Source organism: Periophthalmus magnuspinnatus, chromosome 23, assembly GCF_009829125.3.
Source record: "Periophthalmus magnuspinnatus isolate fPerMag1 chromosome 23, fPerMag1.2.pri, whole genome shotgun sequence".
In the NCBI taxonomy this organism is placed as follows: domain Eukaryota; kingdom Metazoa; phylum Chordata; class Actinopteri; order Gobiiformes; family Gobiidae; genus Periophthalmus; species Periophthalmus magnuspinnatus.
The window spans coordinates 4506956-4528598 of record NC_047148.1 but is presented as its reverse complement, the minus strand read 5'-3'; the positions used below and the strand labels follow the sequence as shown (position 1 = coordinate 4528598).

Below are 21643 nucleotides of genomic sequence, written 5' to 3'. Positions count from 1 at the left end.
CAATTCTTTAAACTGAATTTTGTTATTAAAACATAAATCTAATCTAATCAGAAAGATTTCAGTTCAATATTTTTTTCAAATTGTTCAGCCCTACTGCTGGACAACTTTGCTTGTTCTGAGATTTTTTCTTTGTTCATTTCACTTTTACATTCCTCAATTTTGCCATTTCAGTGTTCTGGCTTGGGTATGGTAATGTGGTTATGCTGAAATGTGCCCTTGCCTAACCTTATTTGGCCAGTATCACACAGCATAAATCTGAATTTGTGTCAGAGGATGAGTTTGCTTTTAGTGGGCGACGCTTGGTCAATGAAGCCTGCAGTTATTGTCCACCAATGCTGTAGTCTGTGAGTGTAGCTAGTGTATCCAAAAATGTTGTATGCATTAGCCTGATTATAGGATTTCCCTGTTTTGCATGCCTGGCTTTTCCACTCTGCTGCAGCTACAGTGTGGTGGTGGAGCGACCAATGAAATGTTTGGAATTTTTTAGGAGAATACATTTCCCGAAACCATGGACCAAAACATCAACAAATTCCTTTATGTTCCAATGCTATCATTTGGAAGCGGTCCAGACAAGAGAGTGAATTGTTTGTCCACTGATTATTGGCTGAGAGGTCAGATCCACTGACCCACAGGTTGGCGGTGCGATTCTGGCTGCCACAGATGAGTGCTGTTGTGTTCTTGGGCAAGACATTTAACCCACTTTGTCCCCAGTGTCTGCGTACACTGGTGCATGAATGAGTGTGTGAATGAGCAGTTCCTTGATATAAAGCGCTATATAAAAATGTGCTCATTTCCCATCTATTTGGTAATTTAAGTCCTCCGCAAAACATCTTTATAGCTTTACTAACAATCTTAGAGTTGTCCAAGCATTTATAATTGTCCATGATCCACTTTTTACTCATTTTAATCAACAGGTTTGCACTCAACCCTCAGTCAGTCAGAGTTTAACTTTAGAGGAAGAAATGTGAAATAGTTTGCGTGGCACTGATTAAAAGTCTGCCTGGTTTATGCCCATGAAATCACGGAAAGCCATGTTTAAAAATAAATCTAGATAAATTAATATGAGGAAAGAATCATGATGAATTATTTGCCATACCGTTTAGCACTATTTTGTTTTAAAATTTTCCCTAAGTCGAGAATCTAATCGCAGTCCTTGTCAGAAAATACACTGCAAGATTATCCCCAAATGATTCAGCTAGTCTTGGAGAGTGTTTGCAGTTGGAAAAGTCACCGATGTAATTAATTCCGTTCACGTTTTGAAATTGTGTTTGCTCTGATTGGTTGTTCTTGGCGGGTTTTGTGAATCCAAGTGCCTGTTCGCAGTTCCCATGTTTGGCGTTGAATGAATTACCAAGTCAGATGTGCACTTGTGACAAATCCCTTGCAAGGATATTCTGTTCTATTCTTTTTTTTCTTTTTTTTTTGCATCTGGGAGGAGGATAACAAGAGGTTGGCGAAGGCTTTACTTAACATGCGGACTGAACGCAGCATTGCCGGCAGCCTGCAGTGTCAAGCTTCCGTTTGATGGCATCAGCAGACTTCATTTCAATGTCAACTTGAGAGCGTGGGTGTGTGGATAACTACGCGGTTTAAACGGCTACTTCACTGCATATAAGAACATAACAGCTCCTCTCTTCCTATGGTGTGTTCAAGTGCAGATTGGGGCAACCTCTGTGAATATTTATACTGTGTAACCTTCACTTGATGTGCTGACTTTTCTTTAGTGAGACACCGCTGTTAAAAACGGCTTCAAATGCATCGTGGAAAGACAAAGTAAATGTCAACCAATAATGTTTAAACTTCTGAGCCAATAATGTTTAAACTTCTGAGGCATGAAAAGAACAGCCACTGTTCAAAGTAGTAAACAGATTAACTTAATTTTAACTGCCTGAAGAAGAATTGAGTTGAGTTTTTAGTAGTGATTTGAAGTGCTACCGTGAGTCTGTGTTCCTGATGTAGGAGTGATTTCCAGAGAGCAGGGCAGCAAAAGCTAATTATCTAATTATAAAGCGTTGTCTTGTCCAAAAATCAGTTAGCATGGTAGTTGTTGTTTGCATTGCCATGTGTTGACTCATGGAGCCTTCATCCGCTCATTCCTTTGGTGAAGTCTGTATCGACACAAAACCAGGTAGTAGTTAGTTCCGTGTTTTGGAAAAGGGTGAAAGATCTGCGGCGAGTGAATGTTAGTATTGAACGGTAGAGCTTCATAATATTTCGCTATCAAAACAAAATCACTATTTGACTGGTGAAAATATATCCTATTTTTAGAAAAATGTACGTTCTGAAATGCATGCGATCCTTGTATTAGTCTATGTCAAATGCGAATGCTCCTTGAGTTTACAATGTGTGTTCTGAGCTGAATCCTATTTTTACACAAATTGGTAAACACTACTGTAATTAAGAACCACACATTCCACCTCATCACAGTAAAATTTGTAATTTTATAAAATATTTAGGACCTCCTCTTACACCACTCATGTGATGCCAGCAGCCATCTCTCCAATTACTTCTATGTGCAATTCATAAATTAATCCTCATGCCATTGTTTAATGGTGTAAGGCATACAAAAATAAGTACATTAATACTGCTTTCACTGAGAATGAGTCACTCTTTGGTTTTTAGTATAAACAATCATGTTGCCTAATATATTCCATCTGCTGACAGGTGCCATGGTAATGAGATGTTATGTGCATGTAGTCATAGTAAAATGGATGAAAATGGCAAATTAAATGTCCTGACAGAAACATCTGCTGTGCCATCAAGATGGGGAAATTGACCAAAAATCCAATGTTTTTCCTTTTCTTCGGAATTCTTGAGAAGATGATTTTGTGGCTCCACTGAAAATGTTCCAAATGCTTCTTAGTCCTTTTGTTGTTGTGTTTTACCATGTGTATATTGTACTATTATACTAATTTGCAGACGTTAAGTAATTGCATTGTTTGCTAATTGCCACTAATTGTCAGAATAGAGATAAGGAAGCCAATCAAAAATCCCATCCCTATTTTTTTAAGATCATCTTGTGGTTTGATTAAAATGTTCCAAATGTTTCTAGTTACTTAGCCCCTTTTGATGTATTTTATCATGCAGGTAGTATCTTCATACCAATTTGCAATCAACATTACATAATTGCATCCTTTGCTAATTGCTACAGTCATAATAGAGATGAGGAAACCAACCAAAAATCCCATCCCTTTTCTCAAAAATTCTAAGATTATTTTGTGGCTTTATTGAAAATTTTCAGAACTTTTCTTGTTTCTTTGTCCTTTTGTTGTGTTTTATCATGCACACAATATATTTATGTAGAGCCGTATTTTTAATTAATTTTTTTTCTGATTAGATTTGCGATCACATGTAGATTTGCAATTCATGTTTTATATTTAGCATATCCAGTAGCATCAACTGAAATGACCTGCTAAGCTAATACAAGACTCATGCATTTCAGAACAGTTGAGGAGTTCTAAACTACAGAGTTAGCAGTGTTTATACATACGTGGGCACATTATTTTTCATTTCAAGACTAATAATTCTTTCGCTAATTTCCATTTATTGTGAGTACTCCTGTAGTCCTATGAATATTTCACAGTACTGGATCTGTATTTATTGGTCTACCGCCTTGAAACTCACTGTTGTATCCACAGACTTTGAACTAGCTGTCTCTGGGTACAGCTCAAAGTGTGTTTAAATTGCTCAGGATTAAATGTAAGCCCTCTCGAGTGGGGGACAGTCTCAGAGCAGTTTGGGCTGTGTTCAGGTAAACGGAATGAGGGCTTCTGGCAAAGAAATGAAACGCTTTATTTTTTAGCCTGATCCCCAGAGAGGGGCGTCTTGAAAAACAAAAATCAGAGCTTAAGTTCCAGTGAAGCTGTGGTTTCCTTCTGCACAGGTGATGTACAAATGCCCAATAAAATAATTCAGGTGAAAACAATGTACCAATGTACGAACAGGTTGAATATCAAGTACCCCAACTTTCATTTACACTACCAGTCAAACGTTTGGACACACCCGCTCAATGTTATACTTTTCTACAAATATATGAAGCACGGTATAGGCATTTATCACCGTTATTACCTTTTTTCTTTGCTATATAATTCCAGATCTCTTTCCTCATATAAGTGATGTCTTCTGTTTGTATGTAAAATGTAGAAAGTAGTAAAAAAAAACACAGAATGAGTTCGACTGGTAGTGTGTATGTTGAGAAAGTGGAAATCAGAAGCATAGTCAAATGACCTTTGTTTTGATGACCACTCAGAGAAACGGATAGGTCATGAAGGCCTCTCTATGCCAACATTTGCTTCATCGATATATTTTACAGGGATCTGTTGTTCTGATTGTTCCATTTTAAATTGGGCCGATGTACCAGGCAATGCGATTTGTCTGCATACTGTTATCTCTATTACTTAATACATTTCTATCATTTTGCCTCCACCAGTTTTTTTGCGGTTATGCTAACTGAACTGGCAATATGAATTATCTTGATTATAAACTGCGTGGGTCAAACGCAGATGTTGTATGCTTCCAGTCATATTATTTATTACTCGTGTGGGTTTCGATTGGTCATCTTGTGGGACATTATGTCTATAGCCTCCCTGATAAGATGAATATAACCATGCACCTGAACCTCATAATGATATTAGTGTCTTTTTCTATCATTTCATAAAAGCTTTGCAGTATTGATTCAAGTTTATACAATGGGTTTACCTGAGCGTCTTTGTAAGGCTCTTACGTGCTCTTTTAAGTGCAAAAGAGTTTAGACACTTTTGATTTGGGTTCACCTATGCTGACTATTCACTTGTTTACATATCTTCAACCTTAGCTTCGCATTAGTGTTTTCGCAGTACAAAAATTGTTCCATTTGCATGCTTGCTTCCAGCTCTTGCTCTCTTTGCCTGGAATGTTCCGCAGTGGCATTAAACTTATCTCACTGAAGACGAGCAGGTTGTCCCATTTCTACTTTTAATGTTATGTCTTCTGTTGTTGTTGCAGTGCTGGCCAGTTTCCGAGGGACCGTCCAACATGGCCTCCCACTGGAAATTGGAGACACGGTGCAGATTCTGGAGAAATGCGAAGGTAACAGGCAAAACACAGCATAACAAACCTTTTGAAGAGCATACATTCTGGATTCTACAAATACAATAACTTCAATTTTTTTTTTTTTATTTAAAGCAGACCTATTATACAAAATCCAGAATCCACGTTTCTCCTTCTCATTTACCCTCTCATAATTGGATTTGGAGTGATTCGTGCATGTTTAGCAATCTTTTATCGCTTATTTTCAAGAAGCCATATTGTTGATCAAAACCAAGCTCTGTATTTACTTTGTCCTCCAATTTTATTTTCTTAATCGATGATATGCATAGGATTTGGCAGCATTTTTTTGTCATTTTGGTTCAGATGAAAAAAAATCTGGTGCTCGCTAGTGTGATGTGCAGCTATCCATAGGAGGTGCTGACAGCTCCACGGATCTTTATTGCTATAACGTTTACGGCGACATCAGCTCCTGTTGGACACTGCCGTTTTCTAACACCAGCAAACTTCAGTATAGATTAGAACTATAAAGTAGGTTCAAGCACAATGTCTTCTTTAACGGTAAGATAACTTTCTGTTATATATGCAACCTATTGAGGAGTTTTTAAAATTTAAAATATATACTATTTAGTTTTAAATCTTAATTACTATGGCATGTATTATATCTTTGTTTCTTTGTTTATTATTTATTTGTCAGGGACCATGTACAAATTCATTATTCTAACAAAAGAAGAGATGATTTGTACCAGATTTAGCTACTGCTACTTTCCATGTGCAGTTCCTGGGCAGGTGAACACACAGTAAAACACACATTTCATTACAGTGACATTATAAGATGAACAGTTCATCATTGACATTAGCAGTAAAATATAATAAATGTCCCCATGTCCAATACAGTATGCTTTCTACAGGCCAAACCAACTTAAAAAATCAAATATGTGGAGGTTTTACAGTGAGACAGAACAATTGAAATTAACTAGTCTGGTGTAGACACGCTTGATCATCTAAAATGTGCTTTTTCAAATTTGTAGTAAAATTATTCAAATCTACAGACAATTTCAGACTGTCTGGAAGCTGCTTTCACTGTCTGATGGTTTGAAATGAAAGGCTGCCTGAGCAAAGGCCGAGGATCTTTTTGGAACTATGCAATTTTGGTTCACAGAGGGCCGAGTGGATCGGGTAGTTTGTTCAGAAGAAAGTTTAATACATTTTTTCAAAGTAGGGGGAGCTGCATTATTAATAATTTTGAATAAATTTTGTTTTGAATACAAAATTTAGTTTTGAATACAAAATTAAACTGTCGTAACTGAACATTTTATATTTACTCAGCATATTACAGTGGTAATGAAGGTTTTTTTTATTGAGTGCCTTTAATGCCTGATTGTAGATGGATCTCAGAGGTTTGAGTCACTCTCATTGGCCTGAGACCAGCAGGACACACAGTAGGTCATATGTGGGATAATCATGGCATGAAATATGTGAAAGCGGCCTCTAGTGTCAAGCTGTTCCTCATGTGTCTTAGGGAAGAGATGTTGTATCGGATTAGGTTGCGTACTTTTTTATATGCTTTTTGAATGACAAAGTCTGGTCCAAATGAACCCATAGGTACTTTGTCTCTGTTACAATATTTATTTTTACTCCGTTAAGGAGTAAAAAGGATGCTGGGCATATCTTTAATTCTGTCAGTTTTGGTACATACCAACTGTTTTGTTTAGTGTCAGACATGAAAGTTGGAGCCAATTACCAATTTTGTCCATAGCTGAAGATAATGTGGTGGCCACTTGCTGTGGATCCCTTCCATGTTTGTAGATGACAGCATCATCTGCATACATGATGATGTATACATCTGTGCACAGGGCTGAGTCATTAACCCTATAGCGTCGGATCCTATCGTCGGCGATAGCGCGCGGATGCGGACTTTCCAGCAGCGTAACTCCGCAACCAGTCGTGCTCTCATGTAAATTCAAACAGCGTCTCAAAACCGGAGGCACGGGGCTATTTAAATATTTTTCCGTCAGATTTTCACAGTCATTTATTCAATGCTTAAAAGAAAAAATACATATGAAAGTGTAAAATAGAAGTAGATGTGTAAAAAAATGCAGTAAATTCTGATACTTCCTTTAATATGATTTTTATGGCTAACAAAAATATAAAAGTCTAGGTGACCTATACTGGCCCATAGTGTGCTCAATCCTTAAAGGGTTAATATATAAAGGGCCCCAGAATTGACCCGTGTGGGACACCCGTTGTACAAGGCTGCAGAGAAGACATTAAATTGTTTATTCTTACACACTGTACCCGACCTGAGAGATACGATTTGACCTAATGTTATGCATCAATGGAAAGATGGTACTGAGAGATCTTGGACAGAAGGATAGGAGGATTGCTGTGAAAGCCAAATTGCATTGGATGTAAGAAATTATTGTCGTTTAAATGCTCTATTAACTGTTCTCTAATTGTTTTCTCCAAGATTTTTGATGCTGCATGTAATATACTAATAGGCCTGTAGTTGTAATAGGCCTGTAGTTGTCAATCACAAAAGGTTTAGTAGTTGTTAGTTACTATGGCTTCCTTATGACATTCAATTTGGGTGTATTAGTAAATTGCATCATGACATTATTATTACATTGTAGAGACAGGCTTAAAGTGAAAAATCCTAATTGCTTAAACAGTCAGCTCTTCCTCTCTGCTATACATGCAACCTTTTTAAGAGTTTTTTTTTTTTTTTTTTTTTTTAATTAAAATATATATACTATTTAGTTTTACATTAAATCCCTTATGGCATTCAATTTGGGTATATTAGTAAATTGCATTGTGACATTTTCTTGAATAGACAGCTACAGACTATATTGCATTGTAGAGACTTAAAGGCTTAAAGTGAAAAATCCTATTTGCTTAACCAGTCAGCTCTTGCTCTCTGTAAACATTATCATTACTGCGTTTTTCAATTACTGCTGCAGGGAAGCTATTGCATTTGCAGATTTCCTTCCATTAGGTAATGACAGGTATGAAGTATAATTAAACTAACACAAGCTTGAGAACACTTGGCTTTGGTGCAGGGGAAGCTCTAATGACTGCAGTGAAACCAATGGACCTGTTACCTTTGGTTCAAATGAGCTGCATTGTGTCTGTGACGGAGATGCACGGAAGCTCAGGTTTGTTACGGTTTCCTGTGCTTCGGCTTCACATTTTCCTTCCCATACTCAATCTGTTTTTCTCCTCTACTGCTGCTTCCTGATAGACTTAACTCACTTTTTTTAGTTTAAAGGGCCCGTATTGCGCTATTTTCTGATCTATATTATAATGTTGTTTCCTCATCACAAACATGCTTGGACTGGTGTTTTGTTTCATTCACACGTGTTTAACACACAAACTCTCCATATTTAGGCTGAGTTCTTCTCTCAGACAGAAAACACTCTGTTCCACCTTGTAATGTCATGTGGTAATACAGGAAGTACTCCACTGTGGTAAATTAGCTTGAAAACTAGCGCTTCATGACGTCACAAGGTGGAAAAAAGCATTTTGAAGTTTGGAGATGTTGACAGCCTAATAATAAAGGATTACTCAAACGTGTGAATGAAGCAAAACACAACTCCAGTTCAAATATAATCCAGCGGTTAAAAGAAAGTAGGAAAACAAAAAGGCTTGCAGATCTGAAGAAGGAAAGGAAACCAAAGTTAAACTGTACCTGTGCAACTTTTTGGGAGAGGGTTTACCTCCATGGAAATGCTTTTGCTGTGCCTGAAATGTTCCACAGTATGGCACTAAAATCAGCTATCTTCATGGAGACAACCAGGTGGCACAGTGTGGCCAAATTACAAGTCAGATCTAAGGAGAGATGAGCCCACTAACAGTAACAATGCATGCTTTTCAATCCCTGTAACTGAATAAATGCAACTTAGAAATGTAATGCTATATCTGGCAAAACAATAACCTCTCCATGGAGACAAGTAATGGGTGAATCCCCCACTAGAAACACTACACAGTGCACTTTTAAATAATCAACTTTCAAGGTTACAAGTTTCAAGGTTGCAAGGTTCATTGAGTTTTACTAGTTCCTCTTCTTGACATTATAATAATTTTCCCAGCCTGTTTTTCTTCTATTCTGGGACATGAGTACATGTTTTTATTAGTTGCAAAATTAAGTATTCTTTGCTACAAAACACTCACACTACTGTTTCCGAAGGTCTTGGCTTAGTTGTTCTCACTTCCTGTTTTCAAGATTTAAACACATATATGGGAATCCAAACAGCCAGCATAAAGGCCAGCCCCCACACACCACCCACTCATTTAAACGGTATTTATCACATTGTGCAGAAATACAATCTGTATACATACTCACGGGGGACTTGCCTCCCTTATGAAAACTAAAATCTGGTCCCCCATGACGCAAATCCTTCATCATTAGATCCGTAATATGATTTAAGTTCAGATATAGCTTAAAATAGGTTAAGACCAAGGTTTAGACCTATAGTAACTGTAATTCAGGTTATTATCAGCTTCCAGGAAATGAATGTAAGTCAATGCCATGCCCCCAAGAAGCATGGAAACCGAACATGTGTGGAGGAGTGCGGTAAAACACTCATGAGGAAGAAAACAATAGCAGAGCCTGTGGAATGCTTGGCCCAAAGGGGAGGAACAAAATGAAAATCCTGCCAGCAGTCAGTGGGGGAAGAGAGAGATGAAGAGAGAGAGAGAGAGAAAGAGCTTGGTGACAACACAGAGGCACACTAATAGCTCGGCCTTGTGTTTATGCTGTTGGCACTTCACTGCACCATTGGACGGCGTGTGGCCATAACTGACACATGGCCCCTGCTAGCATACAGAGCTCAGCAGTAATTGATTTTGTCCATAGAAATACTAGGATTCATTTTCATTCTATTATGGGCTGAGTATGTAAAGTTAAACGTTTTTGGTGTCTTGAAGGGATGGCTCAGTATTTGAAGGAAGTAAATGGGTATTTGATGGTTACCTTTTTCTGTATAGGCTAGAGATGGACAGGATTAATGCTGTGATAGTATGGAGATAGTCATACTTTGTTTATTGCTTTTGTATTGTGGAGGGTGATAGTATTAAACATAATAAATAATAACTATACCAGTATCTTTGTGTACTTTATTCACTGCAATTTCTGTATTTGGCATATTAAGTGTTGCCCATTCTTGCTGCTTTTTTATACCACGAAGTAATAGATAGGTAGATAGATGGATAAATACATAGATAGATAAATGGAAAGCTAGAGACATACATACATAGATACATACATACATAATACAATGTAATACAATGTCAAAAATGTACTTTTATAATTAATCACTTAACCCAGAGTCCAAGATGTCCCAAGCCTGAATAAATGGAGATGGCTGAAACATGTAGAATCAGTGAAACACTACACACATATAGTTTGCTGTGACAAGTGTTAGTGAAGATAATTATGCTTTTATGAAAGCTTACTCGCAAAGCAGTAATTGCTTGGTTTTATAAATAATTGAATTGGCCCAAACGGCACATTTATTTCTATTGCTCCTATTATCCTCGTCTTTCTACTTGCTGCTAACTGCGATTGTAGGGAATGAGGCATATAAATACAAAACCACGTTTAAGAAGTATTACAGCATAATGGCCCCTTCCCCAACACTATTAGTTTCCATCATACTCTGCCATTTTGTGTAAGATCTGTCACGCAGCTTGGCCTCTGATCCTGAACAAATGACTGGAGCAGGAAATAGTCCAAATATCTTCCATAAAGGAACGTTCTGCGATACTTTACCTCTGATCAACCATTCACACAGGAAAAAATAGCAGTCATTTTGCAGTCATTCATTATTAATTCAGAATGGTTTTATTTGAGCACTTGAGTTATGAAATAGTACCCAACTATAGTGTATAAATAATAGTGTAGATTTTTTTTTTTTACATTTTGCAAACCAGAATTAAGCACTGTACATTAAGTACCCAAAGATATCAGTCCTACAAAGTCCTGCAAAGGTCCTGTATTACACAAAACTGACTCGTGAGCTATAAACCATATTATAATGTTACCTCTTCAAAAACATACCTGGAGTTGTGTTTTGTTTCATTCACATATGTTTGAGTAATCTTTTATCATCATTATTCTCTCTACATCTCCAAAGCTCAAAATGCTCTATTCCGACTTGTGAGTTCATGAAATGGTGGTTTTCAAGTTAACAGCTAACTTTTATTTTTTTGTTCAGTAAAGATTGGCACTTTCAGGGCTGAAATGATCCAAATGATTCTAGTGAAGGTGTATGGAGTTTAGAAACACTGTGGAGCACTCCCTGTGTTACCACATGACATCACAAAGTGAGAGAACTCGGCCTAAATATGCAGGGTTTGTGTGTTAAACATATGTGAATGAAGCAAAACACAAATCCAGATATGTTGTGATGAGGAAACAATGTTATAAATTAGAAAATATTGTAATATAGGCCTGCTAAATGTTGTACAAAAATAGAATTACTAGAATTGTGATTCAAAACAAAAAAAAACAACGTAAGATGCATTGATGCTTACCATATGCATACAAGTAATAAATGTACATAATATAATGCAATTTTTCTAAAAGTCTCTATCATACAACTCTCATACAACTTTAGAAAACCTTGACAAATGAGTAGTATCTGGGTATCAATTTGGGAACCCAATGCGTAATACTTTTAGCATGTGTATTATGTATAATATGTCTGGCTTTGCATAAGAACATGAGCTTCATATTCTATTTTTCACACCTGCTTTAGCAATTGATAATGTGTTCTTTGATTTTTACCTCTCTCCTTGCTCAGTGTCAATGCATTTTCCAGTGCCACGTTTTGGTTTGTGGTTTCAGGAAGCCCATATTTAATACTTCCACTACTGTTAATGAGATCATGCTGACATTTTCATTAGCTGTTGACGGGGTTACTCATCAGGCAAAGCTAGCCTGGGTTAGCTGTGTTAAAGCAGACCTATTTTGCAAAATCGACTTTTCAGAGCTTTTAACCGTGTTATAGTTGTTTCCCCTTCTCATTTACCCTCCCGAGTTTGTTTTTTGGAGTGACTGGTGCATGTTTGCCGACCAATCCCCGTTTTCACCTGCACTAGTATATGCCAACTGCTCTGCACTTAAGTAATTTTTCAGTCTAATTGTCTTAGTTTTCACGGATTTTTCTCTATTCAGTAGCGTGATCTGCAGCTATCCATAGCACGGCTCCACGAGGCATGACGTTTGTTGCGACATCCGCTCACATTGGGCACCACATGGAAATCAATGGACTTGTTTTTATTAAGTCGTTTGAATGAATATTGTGATTTAAAATGTGCAAATATAACATAATGGGCCATGGGTGTCATAGATTATAACTATATAGGAGATACAAGCACAGTAGGTCTTTACTGTCAAATATACAATGAGCCTGTTCACTAAGTGTTTTGTAATTCCAGGTTGGTACAGAGGATTCATCTTGAAGAACCCCAATGTCAAGGTAATCAAGTTTAATATCTTCATTGACATAGTCTCTTGAGAACAATTGTGTGAATCTGTGTGTCACATTGTGACAGGTATCATGTTTTAATTACAGATAATGAATCGCTTGTAATGACTGAACAGCTGAAAGGACTAATTATAGCAATAACTAGAAAATTATATACTGTGGCATAATTCAGTTTTCTGCACAATTAGTTTTCTCTGGGTATTTAAAAGTGTGCACACACACTTATCCAATAAATGTAATTAGACATTCCAGGCCTCATCACTAAATTAACAGTTCTAACAGACCCTATATGGCACAAATTGACTCTTGTGAGCTTTTGGAATGTTGTTGCCTCATCATAACCTACCTGGAGTTGTGTTTTGATTCATTCACACATGTTTGAATAACAATATCCTTTATTAGTCTGTCTACATCTCCAAAGCTCAAAATGCTCTGTTCCACCTTGTGATGTCATGAAGTGGTAGTTTTCATGTTAACAGCTACCATTTGCCTTTTGTTCAGTGGAGATTGGCAATTTCAGGGCTGGAATTACCATCATTATTATTATGTTACTAGTGAAGGTCTATGGAATTAAAAAAAAACAGACTTCCTGTATTACCACATGACATCAGAAGGTGGAACAGAATGTTTTCTGCTTAAGAGAAGAACTCAGCCTAAATATGCAGTGTCTGTGTGTTAAACATGTGTGAATGAAACAATACACAAGTCCAGGTATGTTTTAGATAGATGGATAGATGGATCAGAAAATAATAAGTGTAATATGGGCCCGTTAATGTATCTCTTTTGCACTATTTAGGATTTTTTATTGCTCTAAAATAATACCCAGATAGGGCACTACTCTCACCTTTCCACCATTTAGAAAAGCTGTTTCTGAGGTTTTGCAGAATTTTTTAAAAGAAAAAAATCCTGACTGCTTTGTTATTTGTACTTTTCAAAAAGTCAAAATCATGCGTGACTTGAACTTGAGTTTGGTAGTGGAGTTTGCACATTCTCCTCCAAACACTTTTGGTTTCCCTCATCATCCCAAAACATGCACAAATGATAAAAATCCTCTAGCTAGGCTAATCCTAAATCTAAGTCAGCAGCATTGAAGGATGGGTCAAATGCAGAGGACAAAGTTTACCTTAACCTGGTCAGGTCATTCAATTTAAGTTTATTTATATAGCACATTTAAAAACAACTTCAGCTGCCTAAAGTGCATCATGTAAAAGTTTACCAAAAAAAACAAATAAACAGATAATGCTATACATAGTGAAAGAACAATAAGACACCAAGATATCCTGTCTAGCTTGTATTAAATGCCAGGGAGAAGATGTGGGTTTTCAGTCTAGTCTAACTGCATTAAAGACTGAGAGGATCTGACAGGCAGAGGGAGGCTGTGGTATAGACAATGCTGGATCAATTTTAGATGAATTGGTGAATGAAAAAAATGCTTGGATTATACAATTAAAACATAGAATAGAATAGATATGCTGTCAATTCCTGGTTTGTAATTGAGTACATTATGAAATGAATTTGACAGAGCTGGCAGACTGACCGACAGCAATCAAATGTCAATCACCCGTTGTACAGAATGTGTGAATATGGAAAGTACCAAGTCTGAAAAGAGAATGTCAGCTAAATATAGACTAGAGTTTTTGGGATTCACTGTTATACATTTAAAGATACCTTCTTTAATATTGTAGGGATTTTTAGTTGATCAACATTACAACCATATTCATACATTTCTAAGTTTGCTTTTACCTTTCATGTGCCCCTCTCTCATTGTTGTACCATAAAGACACATGAAATTTCACTCACGGCATATGCATTATAGTACAGTATTGTAGCGTGTTAGCTCATAAGTGCTAATGGAAAACACAGGCTTGTCATTAACCTGTGCATTATGGTCTGTCTGAAGGGGATCTTTCCAGCCAACTACATCCACTTGAAGAATGCCCACATCAAAAACAAAGGGTAAGCTCATCTTCTGTGTTGCATAAAACCTTCCATAAACAAAAATCATATGTATTAAATACCGAAACAGCACCCATACTCACATTTTAATGCCATATTGTGGAACATTCCAGGCAAAGAAATAACAAGCACATAGCGGACTCTCCACCAGAAGAGTTACATAATGCACATTTAACTTACTACTGTGAAGTTAGGATCAACAACAACACTTAGAAACATATCCCTGTTTTACTAACCATTTTAAAAAGCCAACCGTGAACAAAACTAATCTGTATTTTTTGTTTTCCAGCCAATTTGAGACCGTCATCCCCGTGGAAGACACTGTTATCACAGAAATGACTTCCACTCTTCGGGACTGGGGTGCCATGTGGAAACAGCTCTATGTGGTAACAAAACCATTTCCTTTAAATGCACACTGCATTGATTTAGATAGCGCTGGTGCTTCACGTGAATTGCGTTTGTAGGTTTCTCATCAAGGGTTTTTACTTAGCCCGAGGTTATTCACAAATCCCAAACAGTTGAATCTGCTCCGTGATACATTCATTAGTGGAATTGATGTTGTTGGTAGCCTATTAAGACTTGTATGTGGTATTTCTATTGAAATGAGGAAGTCTCTTGGATCAAAGCACATAAATTCTCCGCAGTAGGAGTGGGACAGCGAAGCTAATTTGCACAGATCCAGTGAAGTCCTCCGTCTGCTTCTCTCTGGGCTCCCTTGTTCTTGGCCTTTTACGTGGTCTGTTAATTTAGCTGCACAGTCAGGCATTTTCTGTAATTGTAATTTGAGGTTAGTAAAACAATTTGAATTGTATCTTTGGGACAAAATATGGCACCACCGCACAACTGTTTGTCTGTATGTTTGGTTTTTTTTTATGGTTTTTTTTTTTTACATAGAAATTATTTTACTAATATGAGGAAATTGGCGAGTCATTCATTAAGAAAGGTACAGATATAACGAGAACAACCTTTTTATGAAGTTGAGACATGGTTCTTAAATTCCTTTCAAGTTTTGCTCAACATTTTTTATCTTTTCATACATTTTAGTTTTCTTATTTAAAATTGGAGAGTTTTCATTGCAAAGTGCTTTTGATACCAATGACATTTGTTTGGGAATATGTGTGAGCATTGGTCAGGTAGGGCCCCTATGTGCAGGGGTCTGGAGACTAGGGCTGGGCTATAAAGTGATAAAAATTGAATTGTGATCTAATTATTGTGACAATATGCTTTTTTCCAGTTGTGATTCACAAATTTTCTCTTGAAGGCACTTTATGCCACCCACACCTCCTATTGGTCAGCCTCACTGATGCTGAGGGACATTTGAGCAATTGGATAAAATATGAAGCAGATGAATTTAGTTACCTCTACAAAACCACATAAAGATAGTAATTTTACATACATTTTCATACAATTTTAACCGTGATCTGGCTCAAAGGATATCATGATATACATTTTTTGGCATATCTGCACGCCTAGTTCATACTATACCTAACTCTAATCCCGCCCTACTGTTTTCCTGTCCCACAGAAAAATGAGGGTGATCTGTTCCACCGACTTTGGCACGTAATGAACGAGATCCTAGACCTGAGGAGGCAGGTGCTGGTGGGGCACCTCACCCACGACCGCATGAGGGACGTCAAACAGCACATCACTGCACGACTGGACTGGGGCAATGAGTGAGTACACAGGAAGAAAAAGGCTAAAATCTGAGTTAATCAAATTAGTTTGATTGCATCTTATATACAGTGGTGTGGAGAGTATAGCCGTAAATTGTAAAACGTATTCGAGTTGGGATTATGATTACGATTACCCTATTATTACTATTACACCATCAGATGTAATGAGTAGTATGCATCCATCCATTTTCTTCTGCTTATCCGGGACCGGGTTTTGAAGGGCAGTAGTCTGACCAGGGACTCCCAGACTTCCCTCACCCCAAACACGTCCTCCAGCTCCTCCGGTGGGACTCCAAGGCATTCCCAGGCTAACCGCGAGACATAGTCCCTCCAGCATCCTGGGTCTTCCCTGAGGCCTCCTTCCGGTGGGACATGCCCCGAACACCTCCCCAGGGAGGCGTCCAGGAGGCATCCTGAACAGATGTCCAAGTAATCTCCTCTCGATGTGGAGGAGCAGCGACTCTACTCTGAGCTCCTCCTGCGTGACTGAGCTCCTCACCCTATTTCTAAGGGAGAGAGCTACCCTGCAGAGGAAACCCATTTCGGCTGCTTGTATTGGCAATCTTGTCCTTCTTTATCACAATGGGCTGATACAGCGACCACATCACTGCAGACACACTCCTGTCAATCTTGCGTTCCATCCTTCCCTCACTCGTGAACAAGATCCCGAGATACTTGAACTCCACCACTTGAGGCAGGAACTCTCCACCCACCTGCAGAGGGCAAGACACCTTTTTCCAGTCGAGCTTAACAGTAATGTGATTTTCTAAAATGAATAGCAGTCCAAGTAATTTGTCAAGTTAATAAAAGCTTTTTGGGTGCACTAATAGTGCACTTCCAGGTTTCAGTTTTCAAATGGGTCACAATTTCAAAACTAAATTCCACTTACGCATTCACACACATTCATATACATGTACATATATGCATGCACAGAGACTGGGGGCAAGGTGGGTTAAGTGTCTTGCCCAAGGACCCAACGACAGCCTTCATCTGTGGGAGCTAGAATCACAATGACAACCTATGGGTCAGTGGATCTGACTGTTCAACCAATGATGTTTAAGTTGAGAGGTGGATTTGAACCGCCAACCTTCGGATCAGTGGACAAACACTCGCCCCAGACCTAGAGACAACATACTTACAGAGGGAACAGTAAGCAAAAAACTTTACTTAATAGACTATTGCTTCAAAAAATAGGAATGTAACAAAATAAAATATTCTCAAGTAGAAATAAAATTATCATGTCAAAAACTGCTCTTAGAAGTGCAGTTTCATCAAATTTCTCAAGTAAATGTAACTGTGTAAATGTCACTACCACCCACCGCTGTTTCATGAGGGTTAAACCAATCTGCAGAGTTCCATAAATCCAACTTTGTGTTTGATTTGTTTTGCTAACTTCAGGCTAATCTAATTGTAAGAAGCATGAGTCAGACTGCCTCCATCCTTCATACATTTTATTATGTCTACACCCAGAGCCCTTATTGCAACGTTAATGGATTTCTGGCCCAAAATCAACCAGGGACTTGCACTATGGAGTATTTAAAAGCATAACAGCATTACCCACACAGCAACATCAATAATTTATGTAAGATCTGTTTTACACTACAGAGCTTTTTTAGAAACATTTGGAAGCGCAATATGACCATAGCCCATTATCCATGTAAGCCTTTTTGGAATTATAAAGTCGCTCTGGGAAATTATAAGTCCAAAATAAAAATTACACTGTACTTTACTGAAATGAGAAATAGATGATCCAACTTGTTTTGCCTCAAAATGAGCAAACATTATGGGAATATTGATAATTATTATATTACAGTGACATTTTGGACTATAATACTTCCACTTCAAATATCACTGTTGTTCGATGATATTTTTGGTGACCTGTCAGCATTTTTACAGCATTAAGGAGTACCGGTAGTTCTCTCAGATTACAAAATTATAAAATAAACTGATTAAGAAACCAATATGGATTTTAAGACGATATGATTTCAGATATAGTTATTTTTAATAGATTCTTTTTTCAGAAGAAGGTTTACGTTGTTTTCATAAGTGACAGTTTTGGACTCCTCAGAGTGGTCACATGATGTTGTTGTGACATGTTGGATCAGCTGATTTAAACATGTTTTGGCACTGTCTTCCTTCTGGACGACAGCATCATCTGTCTTTTTCAGGTCTGTATCCCAAGTGTGTTAGATTAAAAAAGCCACCTTGTCCCGGTTTAAAGTCTCCCCAGTAGCTATTTAGATATTTGTCTTGCAATTGTGGCCAACATTTTTTTAATCTACTTTTAGCAAGTTCCTCAAATTGTATATAGCTTCTAGAAACATTTACTAATTAAAACTTCTGTATAAAATGTATTATAAAATGCATTCTTGTGTGATATAATATACTTTGATGTATTGTTTATGATCGCATAAACATGCATACAGCCTCTTCTTTAGCTTTAGATTCCCTTTCTATATCCATTTTAATCCACCAATCTGTTTATCAAGACCCATGGGTTCAAAGTGGCTGAGAAAAAAAAGAAAAGGGGGCACTAAATAGGTGGATTGATATCAAATCCCACAAATCATTGTTAGCACCAATATATTGTCCATCCCTAAAACTGACTACCTATTATTATATTTATTAAGCAAGACATAAAAATAAAAAAGGAACTACTCGGTGTTATGCTGTATACTTCAAATCCACACTCACCCCAAGCACTTTTTCCTGAGTAATATAAAGTTATTGCAGCCTGGTATATTGTTAAATTATTCATTGGTCTTGGCTGGACTTGAGCGTCTCCCCCCTGCTTCTCTGCCTTTTGTAGTGGCCTTCCCTGCAGCCACTGTCCTCACTCACATCTCTCTATCCTCTCACAGACAGCTCTCCCACTATCCCTCCATCTTTTCTGCCCCTCTGTGCCTGTCATGGGAGCAGGCTAGGGAGAAAATATCACAACTTCTTTGTTTGTGTGTCCTTCCTTCACTTTTGATTCCCTTCGGCTGTCCTCATGTGTCCTGTCAAGTCACTCACAAGAGCAGATAGTCCTCACTTCTGGTAGTGCTTCATCAAGTATTTCCTATTTGGTGACAGTATCAAGTTTTTTTCTTCACTGGGAGGTTAATTTAAAGGTGCACTCTGGAAGTTTCTGGTGGAGGATCATCTTCTTATCTCCATGGAGAGGTTATTGTTTTGCCTGGAATGTTTTATAGTATGGCATACAAAATATATATCTTTATTTACACAAGTGTTTTTATTGCTGTGAGAAATGCTGCATCTCCACAGATCTGACCTGTATCATGACCTTGTGGCAGCTCATTTAGCAATTTTTTTTGTCAGACAGGAGCATTTGTTTACCTGCTTTACATGTTTGACCTTCCTGTAACCTTCCCCAGAAGCATCACGTGATGGTGTAGTGACATGTCTTGGAGGCTGCTTTACTTGGATTTGCCAGACCACAGGGGAAGTTTACACCCCCGACGCAAGACTTATGCTACTTTATTTTCATTTGTGGATTTCGATGGCCTCTCTTATCCAGTTGTGGTATTTGTTGCTTTCAGTTTCAAGTTTAAAACTGAAGACAGAATGAACCTTCACCATAGATGGAGACTGGATGGATACATTTAGTTAACAGATAAATTTCCCTTATCTGTCCACTCCTTTTGCTGCTTTTTGGTAATTTTGTGATATTAGTGTAAGTGTAGGCATATATTATCTTTTTCTTGATATAATAACAACCTTTAATTATCCATAAATCCTTACTTTAAACAAATCTTATGTGTCCTCTGAGCAGCTCTCCTTTGTGAATAGACAGTCCCTTCTTACAGCGCAATGTACGCTTGACCAGTCTTATTTTAGTAACAGCACAGAAATGGTCAGGAGTGGCTTTTTGGTCCACTGGGAGTCCACTCTCAGAGGAAGACACGAAAGAGTTAATATTATGTGGGTTAGGGAGGAAGATGGAAGTACAGACCAGACAGATAAAACGTGTGTAGCCAGGCAGTGGTGAGGAACGAAGGGAGTGTTTGAGTTAAGGACAGAAGAGGCAGACGAGGATCTAAGGAAGGAAGGATAAAGTGTCCTAGCGGGGGCTAAAGGAAACATTTTTGTCTTTTATCTTTTGCCCAGGCGAGGGCCATCTGTCACATGCGTTTAAATATGTGACAGAGCTGATCTGGCAGCATAGTGGAGATATAAATAAGAACTTTTTGCTGAAATATTGGTGCTCATAAACTGTAGTTGTGTTTTGTTATTCAAAAATATTTTCAAGTTAACAACCTATAATACATTTCTGTTTAATTGTAAAGTATAGGGTGGACAAAATACTGAGTAAGAGTTTTCGATTTTGGGCTTAAGTAATAATGAAAGTCTCAAATACGGACTGCCAGAACGTTTAGGGTATGCAGTGTAGTGTATATATTAACATTTCAAGCACAAATTTGAAAATAAGGAAATAGCTTGATACTGATTTTGATATCACAATGAAACAAAAACACACCCTTTTCTATTAACCTAAACATCAGTGTACTACCATCTCATACCGTCTCCGTAAAATATGTCACTCTAAACTAGCAGTGCTCATGTAAAAGTAAATTGTTCAAAAATTGTGATGACATTGCCTTTAATTATTGTACTGTTGATGGGAATAGATTGATTTGGTATTTCTTCCAACTACAGACAGTCTATTCTATTTGGTAAACACACTATCTTGTAACATATGATCTTTCCTTGTCTTGTGCCTGGTTTCTAGGCAGCTCGGGCTGGACCTGGTGCCTCGGAGAGAGTTCAGCATGGTGGACCCAGAGGAGATCAGCGTCACAGAGCTGTACAGACTGGTGAGTGCTGCATGTCTCCTACACAATCTCACCTGCTCCACTTTACACAGGCTCAGTGTGAAGAAGCACAGGTGCACAGGACCTATCTCTGCCCTGGTTTTAGCTGCTGTTTTCTCTGCCAAAGCACTGTAAAAAGAGAAAATCTTCAATATGTTAAAATAGATTGAATTCAGTTGTATTTATACTACTGGTAAATGTTTGAGCATCAAATATATGAAGTAAGCTATATGGAATTATGTAGCAAAGTAAAACAAAAAAAAGCATTGAATGAGATGTGTTCTAACTTTTGGCTGGTAGTGTATCTTCATTTGAAAGCATTTTGGCAAGTCTAGAAGTTAGACATGTCAGTAAAATAAATTGTATTCCACTTACAAAAAAAAAAAAAAAAAAAAAAGTCTTAATGTATATTGTCCTTCATGTGGAAAAAAGTGTTGTCTATTTACAAGAGGCTAGTCAAGTGCATTCAAATTGACGTCAACAAGTCAATGGAACTGAGTCATTTGAGACAAAATTTTAATAAAAACTGGATATATTGGCTATGGTTGAATTCATAATAGTAATCGAATTGGGTCGTTTTGCCTGAAACTCTTAAACACACCACTGTAATACAGGGAGATACCATTCTGGACTTGCCAGGCGAGGGTCATATATCAGTTGTTATCGTTTTGAAGATAAAATCAGA

At 37.6% G+C, this 21643-nt stretch overlaps 1 protein-coding gene across 4 annotated transcripts in view; it reads left to right on the top strand.

The window, feature by feature from the left end:
- The window catches only part of dock4b (dedicator of cytokinesis 4b), a 207949-nt gene that overhangs the window by 61019 nt on the left and 125287 nt on the right, over positions 1-21643 (top strand). For all 4 annotated transcript variants that reach the window (XM_055231425.1, XM_055231424.1, XM_055231423.1 and 1 more), the window contains exons 2-7: positions 4984-5067; positions 12466-12506; positions 14416-14471; positions 14761-14857; positions 15996-16144; positions 20877-20961. In XM_055231425.1, coding sequence (XP_055087400.1) covers positions 4984-5067; positions 12466-12506; positions 14416-14471; positions 14761-14857; positions 15996-16144; positions 20877-20961 — 512 coding nt within the window. The remainder of the gene's footprint in view (positions 1-4983; positions 5068-12465; positions 12507-14415; positions 14472-14760; positions 14858-15995; positions 16145-20876; positions 20962-21643) is intronic.